Raw genomic sequence first — 20245 nt, 5'->3', positions numbered from 1 at the left:
AAGAGTTGTGCTAAATCACTGCTTCTCGTTCTTTTTCCTCTTAATTACTTTGAGATTTATATATGGGGGGAGTTAGTGGTTTCTAGACTATTTCTAGATGTTTTTGGTCTGGGGGAGAGTCTAGGCACATTTACTCTGAGATTTCAAGGATAAGATCCTATCAGTGTGAATAGTAGAAACTGATGTCTGAGTTTGGAATGGGCAGTGTCTTACTTGATTTTGAGAATTTATTTTTCTTCCTTTCCATTTCAGTGACTGGACCACTTTCAGAACAGCAGATTGCGTATGTTAGCAGAGAAACACTACAGGTAGTGTATTCTCAGTTCTTGTGGTTGACTTTTAATGTTAAAGTATTAAAAGCTAAAACTAAAGGTACAAATATGTGTGATGCCATGTAAGTAGTGTTTGGATGGTTTAGCATTTTTCTCAGACTTCTGAGAGGTCCTGTATTATAGCCTAGAACTTACATGTATACTTGCATAACCTCAAGTTGTCCTAGATCATTTGAAGAAAACTGTCATCATGCTTCTGCTGTATTGTTTTTTGTTTGTCCTTTTTAAAGGAGAAAGCAGCATGTTTATTAATCTATTTTTGTGGTACAAATTAGTTATTGCAGGTTTGAAGGGAAATAAAGGCTCTTGTTTTGCATATCTAATAATTGATCTGTGCCTATAAGGAAAAAAAATTGCCTGCGTATATAAGATGTTCAAGTTAAGGTCACCAGCCTCTCCTCATAGGTATACTAGCTTTCATTTTCCTTTCCTAAATTAAAGGTCCAGTTCATCGCTAAAACTTACTCAGAAATGGCATTTTTGGTGGATGTCTTGCTTCCATGTGAGAGCACAGTTCTTGGCTTCTAGTGAATGCAGATCTGTTGAATACCATCAGTTGAGAGCTGCTACCTCTCAAACACTCTTTGAAGATAGCTCTGTCCCTCAGCCAACTCCTTTGCATGCCACTTACTATTGCCCTATGCTATGCCAGAAATTGTTGGCTTCTGACTTCACAGGACATGAGGGTTTTTTTCCCCTTCCAGTAAAGTCTTTTATATGATATCTGGGAGTGTTTTGGTTTCTCAACCTTTAAACCCCTTGTTATTAGAAGTTTGGGTAGCAAGGGACCTTTAGACATTGCCTAGTCCAACCCCTGACAGTGACCAGGGGTGTCATCAGCTAGATCGGGTTGCTCAGAGCCCCATCAAGCCTGACCTTGAGTGTTTCCAAGGATGCATCTCCTGCCTCTCTGGGCAAGGCATGCAGTGTTTCACCACCCTCATTGTAAAAAAAAAAAGTCTTCCTTATACTGTCTTCCTGTTTAAAACCATTAACCCTTGTCCTATTGCAACAGGCCCTGCTAAAAAGTCTGTCCCCACCCTTCTCATAAGCCCCCTTTAAGTATTAAAAGTCTGGAGCCTTTTCTTCTCCAGGCTAAGCAATCCCACTTGTCTCAGCCTTTCTTTGTTTTTGTGATGTGCCAGTGGGTCTGTGTCTTTCCTGTCCTGAGGTCTGCGGGGCTGAATGCTGTACTCAAGGCGAGGTCTCACCAGAACAGAGTAGGGAAGCAGAAATACTTCCCTCAGGCTGCTGGCCACACTTTTTTTGGATGTGATTGAGGTGTTTCTGAGCTGTGAGCACACATTGTTGTCTCATACTCAGTTTTTCATCCACTGGGACCCCCAAGTCCTTCTCTGCAGGGCTGCTCTCAATCCCTTCATCCCCCATCCTCTACTGATACCTGTATTGCCCCAACCTGGGTGCAGGGCCTTGCACATGGCCTCTCTGAACCTCATGAGGTTCACATTTGCCTACCTCTCAAGGGTGTCCAGGTCCCTCTGAGTGGTGTTAGTCCCTCAGGCATGTGAGCCACACCACTTAGCTAGGAGTGAACTGCAAATTTATGCGATCCCACTCACTGTGTTATTGGTGAAGATACTGGACAGCACTGGTCCCAGTACAGACCCCTGAGGGGCACCACCTCTTGCTGATCTCCATCGAGCCATTGAGCCATTGACCACTGCTCTCTGGGTATGACCATTCAGCCATTTCTTTATCCACCTCACAGTCCATCCACCAACTCCATAATCTTCTTGGAATATGGAGGAGTGTTTCAATAGTAAACATTGTAAAAAAATTGTAAAAGTTCCTGTTTCCTCTCAGTCACTGTAAGTAGAAAAAAGTAAGAATTCATCAGCATAGGAAAATGACAATATTCTTCTTTTTGAGAGGGTCTTTGTATGCAGTGGAAATTGTAAAAAAATGTGTAAAATAATTATTTATTGTGTGAGAAGATTTCTTGGTTAATGTGTTTAAATTGCTTGTGAGAACTGCTGATTTGTGTGTATCGTTTAAGTTTTATCCATGGACCCATTTTTGTATATTTTCAAGTGGCCTGTTAATACATGCTTATAATGCTCTGGCCAATTATGATGTGTATAGTTTCTAGTATCATGTAGCTTACAATGCATTAGTCACTTTTCCTATTAAATAGTTTGAGATTATAAGCCATCTTTTCATCCGTAGAAGTAGTTTGTCCAATGTTAATTTTGCCATCAGTTTCCTTGAATCCAGAGTGTCACTTGAATGCCTAAAGCTAGTGCTTGATCTCTGTATTTAGAAGCCCATTAAACGTTCTGTTTTCAGAAACACTCATTCTAGTTGGAATCAATGAGACTGATTCTGAAAATACAGGTTCTTTAAAGTACCTGCCTGCAGGCATGCAGTGTTGAAAATGGTGACTTTGCGTTTTTCCAGGGTAGTGGTAAAAATGAGTGGATCGCTGCACTTTCTGTGCCACTAGCATCCAGAGATGTAAATTTGGGAGGTGTCCATGGGTCTCTTTTAGGTAATGCCAGCTGTTGCAGCGGTCGGGTAGGTGCTCTGATCAGTTATGCTCTGTAGCAAAAGCAAGTGGAGTCCAGTTTTTGGGTCTACACATGCCTGCAATGAGGACTCTCTAAAAACTATTGGACTGACTGGGTATTGTTAGTATTTCCTCCAGAGAAAAAGTTTAAAACGCATGTGAGCAAGTTTTTTTCCCCTCTTTTAGTTTATTTAAGGAGTTGAATTTTGTAACTGGTTAGCACTTCATGAAAGCCTGAATGTAGTGTCATTGAAACCAGAAAGACACAGCCTAATGCTTTTGCAGGAATCCTTGAGAGTTCTGCTCCTCTATCAGACCCGAAGCGCTGCCTGCAAGCACACTTCCAGACTTAATTGAAGTGTGTAATGATATGGGAGGTAACAGCACTAGCTATCCAGTGATCTGACTGCCGAATAGAAAGCTGTTAGGCAATTTAAAAGTAAACTTGATCTAAAAAGGTCACAGTTACTGTGTCCAGCAGAAAAGTTGGTCTGGGAATGCTTTTCTTTTGATAATGTGGTGGCTGATATTCTTTCCATCTATCCTGTGTTCTAGATATTATGCCATTACATATATTGAATGTGCAAATGCAGTTCAGGGACATTGAAACATAAAAATGTTCTTCTGTCCTTGAGTCAACTAGAGGATTGTATCAGATCTTATCTGGTAATTAAGTAAGGAATGTATATAAAATTACTAAATTACTATCTAAATACTTTATGCAGGGGCTATATTATCTTCACAGTAAAGGAAAAATGCACAGAGATATAAAGGTAAGTAAAACCACTAAAATTCCCTTCACTTTTTATTTCTGTCTGTTAGAACAAATTGAATTTTTCTGCCCAAGGGAAGAAAAAAAGAATCTTTCTATAAAATGCATCGTTTTGACCAGTGCTGTAAAATTTAGTCATTACCCAGTGTCCAGAGCAACATGTTTTGGGATGACTGTAAGGGTGTGCTCTGTGCAAAAGTGAAGGTTTGCTCTTTCCCACACCTTTCCAAGAAGCTCAGCATACCAAGGGTGCGTCTCTGAACCAGCTAGTGAGCAGAGCTGCTGCTCTGGCCTCTTGGCTTTTTTTCGGTGAGCAGATTACAGGGCCCTGGCTGCTGTTCTGCAGGGTTCTCGGAGACTGCTTCTGTCCCCTCCCTCACGTGATAAAATTAGAGAGGGTACCACAAATCAGGCTCTTGACGCTGACTTCTTTAAACCTTCATCTCAGAAAAGGTGGCTTGTTCAGACTCTTATGCTCTCTCTTAAACAGTTTTCTGCTGATGCTTCTGGTGAACTTTCTGTCCCTGAAGTTTTGCTACTTTTTGCTTTTTTTCCCAAACTCCTCCTTGCTCAGACTGCAGCTTAAACTTGGCAGGCTTCTTCCTGGAGATTTGGCAGTAAATTACCATATTCCTTTGTGTTGTGTTGGTTGTTTCTGTGTTTTGTTTTTTTTTCCTTTTTTTTCCCCAGACTAGGAATGCAGTGTATAGCAGATTCAACTGTAGATGCCTTAATGCAGCCTGATTCCAAGTTGTTTTCATTGACTGCAGGATATTTGTGTTTTGAGTACTGATAAAAATAATTTCTGAATGAATGATTACTTTGGACACAAGATTTTAAACATTTTTCATTATACTTTGTAAGGATACAGAGCATAGATAGGTATTTCTCAACAGAACTGTGCCGATAAAAAATGCTTACAGTCCTTTCATTGAGAATTATTACTTTCTTTTTTTTTTTCCCAAACGCATGGAAAAATACTATCTTCATCTGCAGATCTCCTGCCTGTTGCATTATGTTTGCTTCCCTCCGTAACTACGTTACATATTTAGAGTATCTGTCGCGTTACTCTTGAAAGGTGAACAAGGTCAAGACCACCTTAACTGGACTGTCACGCTATTTACCAAGCTTCATTTATAAGGCTCATTAACTACACTTGTGCAACGTTTGCCAAAGTAAGCAGTGTTTTACTGCAGGCCTGACTTTTGATTCTCTGTGAAGAGCCATAACCTGTAAAAAATCCTAGGGTTTTTGGAGGCCCATCTATGCTGCTTTTCCATCTAGTTCATGGGCGGTGCTGACATTTGAAGCTGGGTTTAGCCAGCTCCAGCCTTCACTCAACTCGACCAGTACCGGGTTTCAGCCTTTAGGTCAGATTTGTTCTCGGTCCTTTTATGTTGTGATTTTCTGGTACTGACTGCTGCTTTGGGTTAGTTTTCGTTATTGAACTGAAAGAGAGCGGTACGTCCAGCCATACAAAAGTGAGCTCTTCAGACCTAGCACTAACAGAATCTTTGTTGCATAACGATGGAAATACTTTTGCTAAACACTTAAATATCAAAGGAGGTCCTTAAGACTATAGTTATAATTATCAGCGCTCTCAAACAAGTCGAAACCAGCTCCTACATATGAAAAGAAAATCAAATTACTTCCTCTTTGACCTTTAGAGTTCCTGTTTCCTCTCAGTCACTGTAAATAGAAAAAAGTAAGAATTCATCAGCATAGGAAAATCACAATATTCTGCTTTTTGAGAGGGTCTTTGTATGCAGTGGAAACTCTGTAGTACCATAGGCTAAAGAAGAGTGAACTAAAAATTAACGAGAAACCCTGTATATGCAAGTTTCTTTATGGCAGCTTAGTAATTTCACAAACATTTCCTTGATAACGCTGCAGATTTCTTGAATACACAACCCTTGGTTTGGCTTTGGCCCCTAGTTTGCCGTAAGATCTCACATAACTTCTAAAAAAATATGGTATCAGACGAATCAGTATGTTTTAATTCAAGTATGCTTACTTTTTTTTTTTAAGGGAGCTAACATTCTTTTAACGGATAATGGACATGTAAAATTAGGTGAGTTAATACAGTTTGGCATTGCTAACAGATTTTCATGTGCTCTAAGAAGCAGTCTTCTGTATTTCATTTAATAATGTTATAGTTTGTGTAAGGAATTAAAGAATATTGGAATTCTTTCTCTCTTGCTGGTAATATCTAATTGCACCATTCAAGTAGTGTCTGAGGAGTAATTGCAGTAGTTTTGGAACGCTGAGGTAAAAGACTTTCTGATGCTGTAATAGAAAGGTAGAATTCAAGTCACGAATTTGTATAAGTTTTTAATGAAAAGTACCATCCAGAGTTCTTAAGTCTGAAATGTGCCTTGAGAGGTTATCTGAAAAAATCTCTTGGATGATACTAAATGCTGTATTTTATCATATTAAAGCACTGCATGAAACTGTTAGGGCTTCTGTGCTAACCTCTTCTTTCTGGTGTTGATGAGGGGCATGTTTATGTGCGGCTTGCATATTTGCCAGGGAATTGAGATGAGCTGACTCATGAATACATGAAGCTTCAATTATTTGATTGTGTTATTTATTTTCTGTTAAATTTCCAGTATATTTAAGAAGCCTTTATAGTGGGGAACCCAAATATATACCCATTAACAATTAATTACATCAAATCAGTTATTGACTATTGTTTTCTTGTTACTCTTTTTTTTTTTTTAATAGCTGATTTTGGAGTGTCTGCGCAGATTACAGCTACAATTGCCAAAAGGAAATCGTTCATTGGCACCCCATATTGGTAACTGTGTTTTACTTGGCCGTTAATATAATAGTAACATATATAATACTGTTGAAAAATCGTGATAAAAGCACTCTGTCACTTTCTGGGGAGACTAATCTCTAAAGGCTGTGTCAGACTTTCTGGTGATCATATCTGTATGAGTCATTCTAAATCCTGAATTAGCGGAATAGCAGAGAAAATTCTCTAATGCTCTGAAAAATTGAAAAGCTGTCTGTGTGCTGCCATCGCTGTTGTTGGCTGATGTATCTCAATTTAGTCAAACTTAAAAGCTATCAACAGTTTTGCTTGTTTTTAACTCTGATCTTAAATATTTTTCTTCCCTGATTTTTAATATTGTTTCTTAATATTTCTTCCCCTCTACCCCAGATACATCTTTCCTGCAGTTTTTCAGTTGATAATGAGTTTCATTTGTTTTGCAACTTGTGAAATGTTTCCTCTAAGTAATTTTCTTCCCCCCCTTATTTGCCTACACTGATTAAATTCAAACATACATTTATATTCTATCTGTACTGCATATTTTATTCTTCCATCAGTAAGCTAATGTGCGTAGTCTGTGTTCTAAAGTTTAGCATTTTATTTTCTTCTCTTTGTACTGGATGTAGTTGATACCTTTTCACCTCAAGGTGAAGGACACATGTTCTTCACTGTAAAATAGCGCTTCTCTTGTATGTTTCCTAGAAAGATACTCAAAATTCTGTTATCTGGCAGCCTAGTAGGTACAAGATAAAAATGTGTATAATGGGAAAAAAACCACACCACAACCCTGCATTTAAGTATTCAGTCTTGAAATAGTCAAGCACACAGCATTTTTAGCATTCTTCTGCAGTGTTAAATCAAGGCAAGGATTCACTTCCCTTTCAGAATAGCACAAACACCCATCAGTCATGATTGTGTAATTGGTTTATGTCTCTCTCTTTCCTAAGAGTCTGAATTTAGTCCTGGCCTGTATTACTGTCCAAAATGTGCCAGGCTCCTCAAATGACATGTCATAACCTTAAACATTAACTTGGAAAGCATTACGTAGGTTAAATGCTAATGAAAAGCATCAGCTTTTCTTTGCAAAGCTTCTCGGAGATTTGAGGGGAAAATCGAGGGAGCAAAATTGTTGAGGACACGGAGAAGAAAATTTAGTTGGAAACAGGCAGTGCGAAGGTTTGAGTGATTGTTAAAAGATGCCTGGGCGGGCAAGGCGGTAGTGTTTGGATGGGAGAGGAATAAAGGGCAAAACTGCTGTGCAGCATCTGTAGTTCCAGTCACTCTCGTATTTATTGTTGTGCTCCTCCTCTGTGTCTTTTCAAGTTAAGTCATGCTCCTGCTCTACTGAGGTAACTCTCTCCTTTTTGATTTAGAGTGGTTGTTTTTTAATGAATTCTTAGAATTTATGTGAATTTAGTGTAACTATGCAAACTTGAAATCCTGATGAATTCAGATCTCCGAATAAGGGTGGCTGTGATTAACACATCAATTTGAGGTGCTGCCTGCTGCTTTCCTGGTGCACTCATTAACTGATATTCATCTGTATTAACCTTTATTGACTCACATCTCCGTTTCCTCTGCTGCTTTTCAGGTGATCTGGACTAAGAAAGTTCAAAGCTAAAAAGTACTAACATATTTACCTTCTGATGTGACTGTAGGGCAATCAAAGCTGTAATTCACTTTGACCATTCAAAACTTGTGGCAATGCCTAGTGAATCCTTTAGATATTCCTATTTATGTGTTAGTTATGTTTGATAGTTTTTGTCACCTGAAGATATGAAACTATCTTGTGAACTTGAATGAGGATTTCTGACATTGCAGAAAGGTAAACTTTGCAAGCAGGGAGTGCTCTGTGCAGAAGTTACAATCAGGCTTCAGGTCTCATGCTTTCAGGATACGAGAAAGCTGACATTTTGTAACTTTTTTTTGGTAAGAATTCTTCTCTTCAGAAGTCACTTGATCACTTTCTGGGGTAATGTGTGAATTTGGATATTACTTGAGGTTTACTGTAGTTGAATGACTATAGCTTAGGCTCTTTTGTTGTTGAGTGGTGATTTGTTGTGTGACTGCAAAAAAAGGTCCGAGACAGTGGTTTTATTCTCTTACTGCTAAATAGCTGTTTTGGAAACTGCCTTTTAGTTACCAGGAGATGATTGAGGAAAGCTTAACGTATACATTACATAGCTACGCACACACAAAGAAATGTATATTCTATGCTTATAGATTGAGAGTTTTAGGGAAAAGAGTAGTAAACTGCTCCACACAGAAAAACGTTCAATTTGTGGCAAGAAGTTTATCTAAAAATATCTTGTCCTTTAGGATGGCGCCAGAAGTTGCTGCAGTAGAAAGAAAAGGTGGCTATAACCAGCTCTGTGATCTGTGGGCAGTTGGAATAACTGCTATAGAGCTTGCTGAACTTCAGCCTCCAATGTTTGACCTACATCCAATGAGGTTAGTAAAGATTTAAAGCTTCGTGTGTAAGTACAGCTTCATAAATAATCCATTTGGAGTAGTGGCTACGTGTGCTTGTGGTGTCTGGAGGGACTGTGTGGGTATTGAATTGTTCTGAATGTACAACTCCTTTTGGTGCATGAATGTGTAAGATTATCCTGGTAGCATCTCTTAAACTGATGGACTTCTTCATGCCAACCAAATAATATATTTAGTAATTCATCTCATTTTTTTCAGAGCACTTTTTCTAATGACAAAAAGCAACTTCCAGCCTCCTAAATTAAAGGATAAAATGAAATGGTAAGTACTTTTCTATTTCAGTAGATAATGATCTTATATTTCACTGGGAAATTGATTCTAATGTTTACTGCTTCATTTTGCAGGTCCAATAGTTTCCATCATTTTGTGAAAATGGCACTTACAAAAAATCCTAAAAAAAGACCTACAGCTGAAAAGCTCCTACAGGTATAAATTTATATATGGGATTTTTTTTCAGTTATAAAATTAAATTATGCGTAATAGGAGTGATTGGAATTTTGATATGTGGGTGTGTTTTTCTTCTGTCTTTCAGCATCCGTTTGTTACCCAGCCATTAAACCGAAGTCTTGCTATTGAGCTTTTGGATAAAATGAATAATCCTGATCATTCCACTTACCCTGATTTTGATGATGATGATCCTGAGGTAGGAATACAGTTTAATCATAGAATCAGATTAAGTTTTCATTTGCTGACAAAGCTAAATGATTCTGGTTTGTTGAGCCACAGAATGTTTTGTGATCTAGGAGTAGTCTCAAGGGTTGCTTTTACTGTCACATGTACAGGCCCTTAGGAAAATTCACTATATTTGGGAGAGAGAAGCTCAAAGAGAGAGAGATGTAAACACTTTAAAATTTTATTTTTGTCCTTCAGCAATTTTGCAACAGTAAATGTGGACTGCTTCTCCAGTTCTGTCATGCGTTCTGCTTTTTGTTTCTTTGTGGAATTGCTTCCATCCATCTACAAAGAAAGCATTCGTAAAAATCATCTTATAGCTCTGTAGAACTTACTCTTTTGTTTCTAATTTACTTTCTTAAGAGAAGACGACGGTGATCCTGTAGTTGTTTTTGTCAAATGGTTTGCTGTATGTTTCCTGCCGATTATGTTTTCTATTTTAGAACACTGCGAGACTTGATTTCACGTTCAGTTTTGTCAAAGGCAAAGTTTCTGGTTTTCTGCTTTAACAACTGGGAGAAAATAGCATGCTTATGTAAGATGATAAACAGTGTGGGACTGAAGTGTTTCATAAATAAGAGAAAACAGATACTCTGTTACTGCATCCTGTCTTCGTACTTAACTGTATGTTAGGGCAGACTTTCTGTCTTTTTACAGTTCCCTAAAGGATGATATTTTTTTTTTGGGGAAAAAATTAAATTAATCCTTTTGACACAAAGCCATAGATTTCTTCATCACATACTTGTGTGTTCTTTGTTATGGATAAGCTAGGCTAAAAATGCCTTCAAAGGAAAATAATCTCAAAAGAAGCAGCTACTTGAAAATAGAAGTTTTCAGCTTTTACAAGTTAAGTGCTTTTTACCTTTTTGGAACAGCAAAGACAAGTTGATGTGCACTAAGTCTGTCTTCCTTAGAAGCTGAAATAAATAAATGTGGAAATAAGCCAAACTGAAATATATCTTTTTTTTCTATTGTGGAGTGCAATGTTTATGTATTTTGTAAATGGAAAAGGAGGAGAGGAAGGCGTAAGAATTGAATGGTCAGTACTTTTTAAAAGCAGTTGCAAATAGTGGAGCATACTCAGTGAAATTTTCTGTTTAAAAATATTTAGGGAAGTCAAACACACAGGACAACCCTTAATGTGGTTGACTTTCATGTCAGCGTTAAAAGAAGGATGTCTGATTCCCAATGGAGACAACGCTGAGGAACACAGATCTTCACCTTACCATCAGCTCTAAGGATCAGGCATTCTTTTGTTCTCTCTCTCTTCAGTGGTGATAGAGAGCTCTGAGGCCCATTAAAATATTTCTGTAGAAACCAGAAAACTGAAGATTTCACGAGCTGCCCTAAAAAGCACACCTAAAAAGTGTGCTTCCTGGGAGTGAGCTACTTGGATCAGTAGCTTGCCCTGAAAGTCTTCCCTGCTTTGCTGGAAATGGTACTGAAACCCCAGTGTGCCTTTCCCCTGTTGTCACTGGTTTATCTTTCCAGTAAGAATTTTGATGTTGCCTTTGGGCCGCTCAAGTGGAGAATCTCTCTTCTCTTCCTGTACAGAGTCACTTCAGCACACCTTTTAGTGACGGTTACTTGTAGCTTTCACAATAGCACTTGCTCTTTGGTGTCACTTCTGAGCGTTCAGAAGACTCCTCTATTGGTCACTGTATTACTTAGGAGTTATCCCATCAGGAAATGAACAATGTCACAGCAGTGATGAGAGAAGATGCCTGTTTTCATCGTTTATACAGGAGCTAGACTGGCTCACAGTATATAGGACAAGCAAGCTGCTTGTGTGTCTTTTGATATGCATTTTTTCCAAGTGTTAGTTTATTTATTGTTTATCTTATGTTGCTGAGGGTTTCCTGCTGCATTCATAGGCTTCTGTGCTAGCTGTAATGATACTTCTCTGCCATTGCTCCACCTGCAAAATGAGATTGATAGTGACTCTTGGGAAAACAGTTTGTAATAAGCAGGTCGAGACCCCTTCTCTGTGAATAAAGTAGGTGATAATGAATTATCTGATGGATCTTGAGCATGGTCTATATTTCAGATGCAGAATCCTGCTGTAGGCAAAGCAGTTGTTAGTATTGTGGTCTTTCCTGTAAGAAATCTAAGGGAGTAAGAAGTGTACATGCTCCTTTTATACATGGTTGAACTTGCTCTAGTACCTGCCTGCTCAGAGGAATATCTAGAGATATTAATCTGAATTTGGAGATTGACTGCTATACTTGTGACAATCACCTGAATGCATCCATCAAAAATTAAAAGAAGCAACTTAACCTGGTACAAACAACACTGGTGAGAATCTTGAGCTTCAGAGTTGCTCCCCACTTTGTGTTCCCCGTGCTTTCCTGTTCCCCATGAGTTGTATGAGAGAAGTAAAGATTAGGACTCAAATTTGTCAGCTCTTTGAGGAGTGCTGTACTACGTCTTTTAAATCATTCTAAACTCAGACAAAGGTGAAATATCTAATGTGTAAAAACAAAACTAAAGGCATACTATCATGTTATCTGAGTGTAACCAGAAAGGTCTCCCCTTGATACAGTCGTTATTAGTTTGGCACCAATATCTATAACTGACATTTTGAGTATTTTTCTCTATCACAACTCATAGAGGACCTCATTTAGTTTCCTGTTCAGTCAAAGACAGGATTTCCCTTTGGGACTCTGCTTTCTCGTCCATAAGCAAAAACTTCTGGAGATGTTAGCAACTGCTTGGTCACCATGTTTCTGTGACGGTGACTCATGATGGACATGATACTAGGTGAGAGGTTGCAAAGAGGGAAATGCTTGTATTTCATCTTCAGCATACTAAGTTTTGGGGATAAGATTGCTCTTGAATCTGTACTGTGATTAAAATCGTGTTCGGATGACACTTGTGTCAGGGCGTGTTAACCTGCATTCCTTTGTCCTCTTGCACAGCTCATATGTCAACTGTTTGTGCCAGTTTGTTGTCAGCTTAGGTCTTTCAGGGTGACTTGAGGACTTTGTCCTGATGACCAAGAGATGAGGATTTGACTGCTTCTTCCAGTAGTTCTCTGGTCGTGGAGAAAGAGATGTGATGGCAGGCTCTACCTGTCCTGCAGTCCAAAAATGTGTGGCAAGATGCAAGGAACTCGCACAATATCACTGCAAATGCAGAAATACTCACACTTATACTAGTCGAGATCCTGGTGCCGGCATTACAGATTTGCACCCATCATGGGTAAGAGGGCAATGCCCCTTCACAAAAGATTATAAATAAACCACCTTTTAGTACCTGGAGTGCTTGAAATACTGAAGTAAAAAACCAGGTCAAACCTTGAAACACATCCTGAGCTATAGCAAACCATTTTTAAAACTTAAAAGGGTGCACAATGGGCAAACCAGAACTGAGGAAGGGGAGAGTTGGTATGTTACAAGAAGTGGAAAACTACCTGGGAGATGCATGGGAGGAAAATAAGTACCCACAGTCTTTAAGTCTCTCCAGTTTCAAAAAAGATCAAAGTGAATGTAAATGGGAGGTGAAGCACTATATACATTTGTTGGACCCTAATGAAAGCAAAGCAGTAGTGTGTGTGTGATGAAAAGAGGAGAAGGGAAATAATGTTTTCAGATAATATTTCAGGGTGAAGAGAGTTGCTGAGCTACTTCTGACTCTTTATGATACTACAACAGTTTATGTTCTCTAACTCTGTCACCACTTCGTAGTTGAAAGTTGCCAAGTGAAGATTATAATTAGTATATATAAAAGTGAAACTAACATGCCAGCATGTCAGATTGACGACACTATTGTGTTAGATTCCTTTAATTAAAAACTGTTTTGCTGCCACATATTCAGCACAGAAACATAGCGAACGTGCTTTTCAGAGATGACTTGGGCTAACATTACGGAGGATGAACTTTTTTTCCTAAAGATGAAGGTTTCATTGCAGAGGACATACTGAGAGCACACTGTCAGGATTTATGACGGTAATTTTGCAGCCTGATTGTGTACAGCAGTCGGCTGGTCTTGTGCTTTTGTTAAGAAGCCTTAAGTTGTAGTTTCTGAGAGAACCTGCAGCAGTGGATGGAGAAAGAAGAGAGAAAATCCAACAGGGACAAAGAGAAAAAAAGCCAAGTCTTAAAGCTGGTGGCACTGTATCCTGAAGAGAAGTAGATTTCCCTGAAAATTCAGAGAAAAAATAGAAATGGAAGATAAAAATGAAGGTGAATTTCTAGAAATAATGACATTGCTCTTGCCACACACCATATGAATACCAGGAATGCTCTCTTCTATTCAGCTCTGAAACACTCGGACTAACTTCTCACCTACTTAAAGAGACAAACTGATGATGTTTTAGGAATCGGTTTAGTTTAGAAATTGTGAAAGTGACTGTGTTATCTGAATGAAGGAAATGCTACCAGTAAGTCAGATTTAGTCTTACTGCTTCTTTGGAAACTACCAATACTCTAAAGCGAAAGGTGCAAAAAGGAAACGTTATCTTAGCAGAGACTAGTGCTGGCTGGCATTGTCTTTGTTTGCTTAAATCCAGTGTTTTAAAAACCCTCATCTTGAGGACACTCTACAGGTAAAATGTCTCCCAATAATTCTAACTTGACTATATAAGAATATACGTGCAAACTTTATTTTTAGCTTTCTCTTGATTTCTTTCCTTTTTAATATGCTCAAGAAATCTGTTAAAAACTAGGTACACGATACTGGATTTCAAGTGAGTAATTTTGATATTGAAATATTTTATTTTTTTCTTTTAGCCTCTTGTAGTGCCTCATAGAATTCATTCGACAAGTAGAAATGTGAGAGAAGAAAAGACCCGCTCTGAAATAAACTGTAAGCATGTGAAATACTCTTAAATAACAGATTCACTTTTTTCAGTGGGTATTCTGGGTATCTGACATACGTGGAAACACTTTTCAGTGATACATAGGAAAATAAAAACTTGCACTGTTTCAGTTACAGACACAGGTCCTAGATGACTGTGCAAACAAATGGTAGTATAAAATATTTAAATACATCCTTTGTCAGCACTTCAGCAACTCTTGCTATTGCATCATCTTAATTGAACCAGGTGCAACCCGACCTTTTCTGAGAGCTGGTTGGTATAGCTTCATATGCCACTCCAGCAAGCATATTTGGAATGATGCTGGATTCTGCTGAGTAATAGGATGGCAGAAGATGATTTTTTTTTGTTTATTTTTCTTCCTTCATTTAATATCTTCTTGTAGTTTTTGCTTTTGAATTGAATTGAATTTCTGTCATACAGAAATCAGGAAGGGAGGATCTTGATCACTGACCACTAAAAGCAGACTCCATCCCACAAACTGTAGTCATTTCTTTGCTTGAATTAAATCAGAACAGTACTTAGAGCTTCAGTAGTCTTTTCTTAAGATAAAATTCAGAGGAGGAGTGTCTGCCAAAGAGCTGTCCTAGAAGATGTGATTAGCTCTCCCAAACTTCATTCAAGGCTCTTTAGTGCTACTGAATCTCCCAGAACAGATTCAAGAGTGAATTCACACAATGGATATGTTTTTTTCCCCCTATAAGTTACAGCTGTATTGCTCCTCTAAAGAGGACATTTCACTGTCATATTCGCTGAATGATTTTCTTGATCCTTCTAACGAGTAGGTGGGGCAAATGATGATTGTGCTGCCTTTATGATAAGTACTTTCTGTGCCCATTAGTTTCCAGCAGGCGGGAGTTTGGTATGTCAGAAGCTTGCATCAGTGGGGATATGACACACTCATTAAACTGGATTTTTCTTTTATTTGGAGCTGAATTTTGTCTAATTACAGTCCAACTTAAATTCTTGTTTTCCTTTTCTTCTCTTTAGTTGGCCAAGTAAAATTTGATCCACCCTTGAGGAAGGAGACAGAGCCACATCATGAATTTGTGAGTAACAAGCAGCATGGGCTATGCTCTGCATGGTATTCCCTGCAAATACATGCAGAGGAGGAGAATTCCAAGATTGTTTCGCATACTTCCTTAGCACTACTAAACTTGGTAGCGATTTTTCTGACAAGTCATTACATATCGGTCCTAAGCTTTGTGGTGCCATTACACAATATACAGTAAGACCCTTATTTGGATCTTACACCTCTGCCAGGTGTGATGTATGTGCTAAGCAACAGCCTTTTGTCTTGTGGGTTTCCTCTGTCCTTTACACCTCATTGCCAAGTATATCATTCCCTTTATTTATAGAGTTATTTTTTTAAATTGTAGAATTTCTGTGAATACTCAAATATTTCTCTGTCTTGTGCTTGTATTGACAATGATTGATAATGGAAATAATAAAATTTAGAGCCTTGGAAAGAGATAAGGTGCATTTTAAAAAAAAATATTTTTTGCGTGGTTATTTACCTGTGCAAACAATCTTTCCATGGCTGTGCATCACACCTGAGCCACACTGAGTGTGCCAGTTGGCATATTTCGTAAAGGTGCATTGCCAGTGTTTTCTTCCTTTAGTACAAGGGATACGAGAACTCAGGCAGCGAGGGAAAAGGTGTCTGTGCTGTCTCACATACACGATTGCAGTAGCTTCCTCTCTTCTCTATGGAGACTGTTGCTTTCCACATTTATGCACCTGGGCAGTTTCACATTCCTGGATAAATCATTGCTTTGCTTCCCTACTGCAGACTTCTGTGTTCTCTTTGTTTTTTTAAGGCAGGTGTTAAAGTAAAAAAGTTGACTTAGTACATAGGTGGGAGGGACATGGGCTTTGCTCTGAGTAGGTTTGTGGGAAGGGTGTGTACCTAGGAATGTACTTCCTCCTCTGTAATCTACAAACCACATGTGAGTGGGATATCTGATGCGTGTTTCCTTGTATTGCTCTGTAGTTTAGTAAAATCTCCTTCCCAGTGCCTTGTCCGTTGGTACTGGGTCAGCTGGCTCTGGGTGTGTGAGGTTGTATATAACCTTGCTCTTCCTCGGCAACTGGCTGGCCAGGTAGTCTGCAGTTTCTGGTGTCTGTTGGAGACAAAGGAGAACAATTTAGGCAACTATTTAGACCTTGACATAACTCCATAACAGCATCATTCAGGAGCACTGGTTATACAAGTGTTCATTAAATATGGTAATGAAGTCAGTGTTTCTGTCACAAACTCATCAATTAGTTCAAAATTATTTTTAATCTGATTCCAAGTTATCCTGGCTTTGCTGTTGCATTGTCTGGATTACAAAGAAAAAACAATCAGTTACACTGTATAGTTCAAATTACAGTGCTTTTGCTTCTGAAGAATTTTACTTGTTTCTGCACACACATAATTATATTTGTAAAAAAGTATTAATGGAGAATCTGAAGTTTTAAAACTCTTCTTGTTTTATCAGTCACTGACCATACAAATGAGTTAGGGGATAACTTCATGGTGCCGAGAGGTGTTTTCAGTGCACTTTAGGAACCTGAATTGCTAAACTGAGTAGAGAGATTTTTCTGCAGGGATTAAAGCACAATTTTTGAGAGCAATTCTTTGCCAGATGTTGTGGGAAGGGATGAACCACCGAGCCTTTTCCTACCTTGTACATTAGCAATCAGGACCTTTGCGTTTTGGAATATTGGAAACTCTTGCTGCTCCAAGAAGGGAGTTGAATGATCCAGTTTAATTCTGCTGACAAGGAAATCTCTTGGTGTTGTCTATTCCTGTCAGTTTGTATATTTGAAACCTGTCCAAAGCACTTGCCTCATCTCCCTGTCTATAAGGAAGATCTATAACTGCTTGGTTGGATCTTTCTGAAGAGGGAAATTAACTGCTCCCCTGGTGATATCAGAATGAAGCATGTGGACCTGATGTGTCCTTTCCAGATAAAACAGAACTATGATTTTTGAAGATGATGATGTCTGGTCTAGAGAGCAAAGAAAAGCCGTATTTTGTCATTAGCTGTAGAACGAATGGACAGTTTAAATTGGCGTGTCAAATGTAAATGAGATCTATTCAAAAGAAGTGTGCTCTAGCAAAGAGCCTTAGCACAAAGCAGGCTGAGGGACAAAAAAAAGGCTGAGGGACAAAATCTGTTGAGTGGAAGTGGGATAAGAGATGCCCCTCTGTTCTTCCTGCAGTAACGATGCGAACCCCTGTTCATTAAAGCAGTTTGTCTGACCCTTTTGCTTCTGTCTCACTAAAGCCTGCCTAAAATTTATGTTTGTTTACTTATGGGTGTGAGTCACAAGCCAAAGGACTGGACCACTGCAGTGGGATGAGTTATTGTTGGTGCTTCACTGATATGTTGACCTGGGACACACTTGTCTCTTACTGAGACAGTTTGTCGGTCATTGCCACAGCTCAGGTGATGAACAATAATTCATTACTTCTGGTGTGAAATCAGTAGTTTTTGTTAATGTGACCATACCCTTAGCTGTGTTTTGTCCCCATCCCCAGAACTGTGTTAACATGGTTTGAGTTTCAACTAACAACTTTTTTTTGGCAAGAGAATTTCCTGTTATGTATACCTGGCTTTCAGTCACAATGTAAATAACTTGAGTTTCTTGATCTCTATCTGATGAACAGCCTGACAGTAGCGATTTTTTGGACAATTCAGAAGAAATATACTACACTGCAAGATCTAACCTGGTATTTTTCATCTTATGCCTTTCTTTGTCAGTGTTAGTTTTGTCTTTGTTTTCCTTTTTCAAAGTTCATGTTTTGTCCTGTTGTTGTACTGGTGTTTCATCTGTGTAAAAGCTACTCAATATAAGGATTAATCTGTATGTGTTTTTCTGTAATGTGGAAGGGAATACTTAGTATATGGGATATTGAAAATATTTAATGTGTGTTCATGTTTAGTTGAATCCCTTTTATGGAAGAGGCTCAGTATTACATACTCATAATTTCTTTGTTTAACTGCTCTAAAATGCATAACTTTCTGATTTTGTGGAGGGTGTTTAAAAATAGAAGAGACATTCTCTTCATGTTTTGTCTGGTAGTTCCTTTAAATAGACCAATGAAAGGCTGTAAAATGATATAAATTAAGTCTCTGAATTCTCCAGATGGTAATTACATTACAGAATTAATACGCACTTAATACAAATAACAGAAAGTGGGGCCATAAGTGTTTTCAGTGGCATTTGGCATTGTTTGTAGTCTGATACATTTTTCCCAATCTCCTCTTACTGCACTACTAGAAAATGTGGTTGTTTAGCATTGCAGTGTAAAAATTACTCTAGAAAGTGCATTTTCTTATTTCTCTGCTCTTTAGGCACTATGTAGTTAATAAAGTAATTCTTTTAAATCTTGGACATCTTTACATGCAGTTGAAAAAAATGAAGAAATATTCTATATTAGATGAAGAACATTATTCTGATAACTTTGACTTATTAGATGTTTAATGTAAGCACACTGAGGGGCAAATGGAAAACCAGGGTGTTTGAGAATGTCTTGTGGGGTTTTTTATGTCAATTTTTGTTTGTTTGCTTCGGCATCAGTTGGCTTGCTGTGATTTTAATCTACCAGTACCGTAGTTACTGAGAGCTTCGACTCTTCCCTGTTCTTGGAAGTAACTTCCTGTATTGTTTGATTATAAAAACGTTTCACAAGTTGTTTTGAGATCAGTAGCTTAGATTTCTCTGTACGCTGTGGGAACATCACCATCCTGTGTCATTGCTCTGGTTTTGGGAGCGTGGTTTTGGTTTTTCGGTCTGGTTTGCTTTTGGTTTCGTCTTTTCAGTTTAACACTTTTAAAAATCTGTCTTTTCCAGGTTATTTTCAGTGTTGTCACATACCTTGCTAGCCCTAGTATCTGTGGGTTTAAGATGAATGTCTCCTAACTAGAGTGTCCCATCCTTCTTTTGTTGTTCAGTACACTCTTCCAAAATGATTATGGTGCTTATAAAGTACTGTTGTTGTCACAATTGTGAGAGGGTTTTTAAAGTGACAGCGTCTTCTGTATTTCACTACTTTCTTCACAACTGCCCATGCTCACCGTGACTCAAAGAAGAGAATTAGGATTTGGTGGTAATGCCTCACCCATTTGTGAGATAATCCTTCTGGAAATTAGAAGAAATACTTAGTGGTTGGCTCATTGTTCTGTAGTGGACTAGGGCATGGTAATCAGATTTTCTCTCTCTGTCTCTCTCCTTTCCCTGCTCCCAGCTCCTGCTCTGACAGAATTGACTTCAGATGTGTTCACTGAGAAATGCTGTGTGGATTTTTCAAAATATTATACTTTTTCAGAAGCATAATATATCACCTACTACTGCTGGGCTCTTTCCCATGCTGTTCTATTGGTTCTCTAAAACAACAGCATATTGGTTTTATAAAAATAAAATCTTTTAAAATTGGTTTGATAAAATAAGCATCAAATCTTTTGCAGAGCTATACATCTCTAAGATCCTTAAAAACCACCAGATTATCAGAAATAGAGACATGTTTTGGGCAGCTCGAGTCACAAAAGATACACAGTTTAGGTTGAAAGCTAATTTGATGAGTGAGAGTATTTTTACCTAGCATTTTGCACAACTGGATGGATCATATGGCAGCTTATTCCATCACCATGCACGTTACCTTTTAAAAATTTGACAGCTGTGTTGTGGTTACCTTTAAAAATAATTCTGCTCCTTTTTTTTCTTCCCCTTCCCTCTATCTGTGTGCTCCTGATACAGTTACTTGGATATGCCAGAAAGATGGAGAAATTCAACACGGGTTTTATTTGCAGGGAAGGTTCAGCGTCCAAACCCCAGTATCCCTTCAAACAAGCAGCAAACAAGGACAAGA

At 38.4% G+C, this 20245-nt stretch overlaps 1 protein-coding gene across 1 annotated transcript in view; it reads left to right on the top strand.

Moving 5' to 3' along the window:
- LOC104275741 (mitogen-activated protein kinase kinase kinase kinase 3-like) overlaps nucleotides 1–19299 on the top strand; it is a 30054-nt gene extending 10755 nt beyond the window's left edge. Inside the window, exons 4-15 of the mRNA XM_009871786.1 lie at nucleotides 253–308; nucleotides 3585–3632; nucleotides 5660–5702; nucleotides 6356–6428; nucleotides 8727–8858; nucleotides 9096–9158; nucleotides 9242–9323; nucleotides 9430–9540; nucleotides 14300–14375; nucleotides 15376–15434; nucleotides 18044–18106; nucleotides 19231–19299. Coding sequence (XP_009870088.1) covers nucleotides 253–308; nucleotides 3585–3632; nucleotides 5660–5702; nucleotides 6356–6428; nucleotides 8727–8858; nucleotides 9096–9158; nucleotides 9242–9323; nucleotides 9430–9540; nucleotides 14300–14375; nucleotides 15376–15434; nucleotides 18044–18106; nucleotides 19231–19299 — 875 coding nt within the window. The remainder of the gene's footprint in view (nucleotides 1–252; nucleotides 309–3584; nucleotides 3633–5659; nucleotides 5703–6355; nucleotides 6429–8726; nucleotides 8859–9095; nucleotides 9159–9241; nucleotides 9324–9429; nucleotides 9541–14299; nucleotides 14376–15375; nucleotides 15435–18043; nucleotides 18107–19230) is intronic.
- The last annotated feature ends 946 nt before the right edge of the window (nucleotides 19300–20245 follow it).

This window comes from Apaloderma vittatum, unplaced genomic scaffold (assembly GCF_000703405.1).
Source record: "Apaloderma vittatum isolate BGI_N311 unplaced genomic scaffold, ASM70340v1 scaffold17606, whole genome shotgun sequence".
In the NCBI taxonomy this organism is placed as follows: Eukaryota; Metazoa; Chordata; class Aves; order Trogoniformes; family Trogonidae; genus Apaloderma; species Apaloderma vittatum.
The sequence above is the reverse complement of the archived record's forward strand: the minus strand, read 5'-3'. Positions and strand labels throughout refer to the sequence as shown.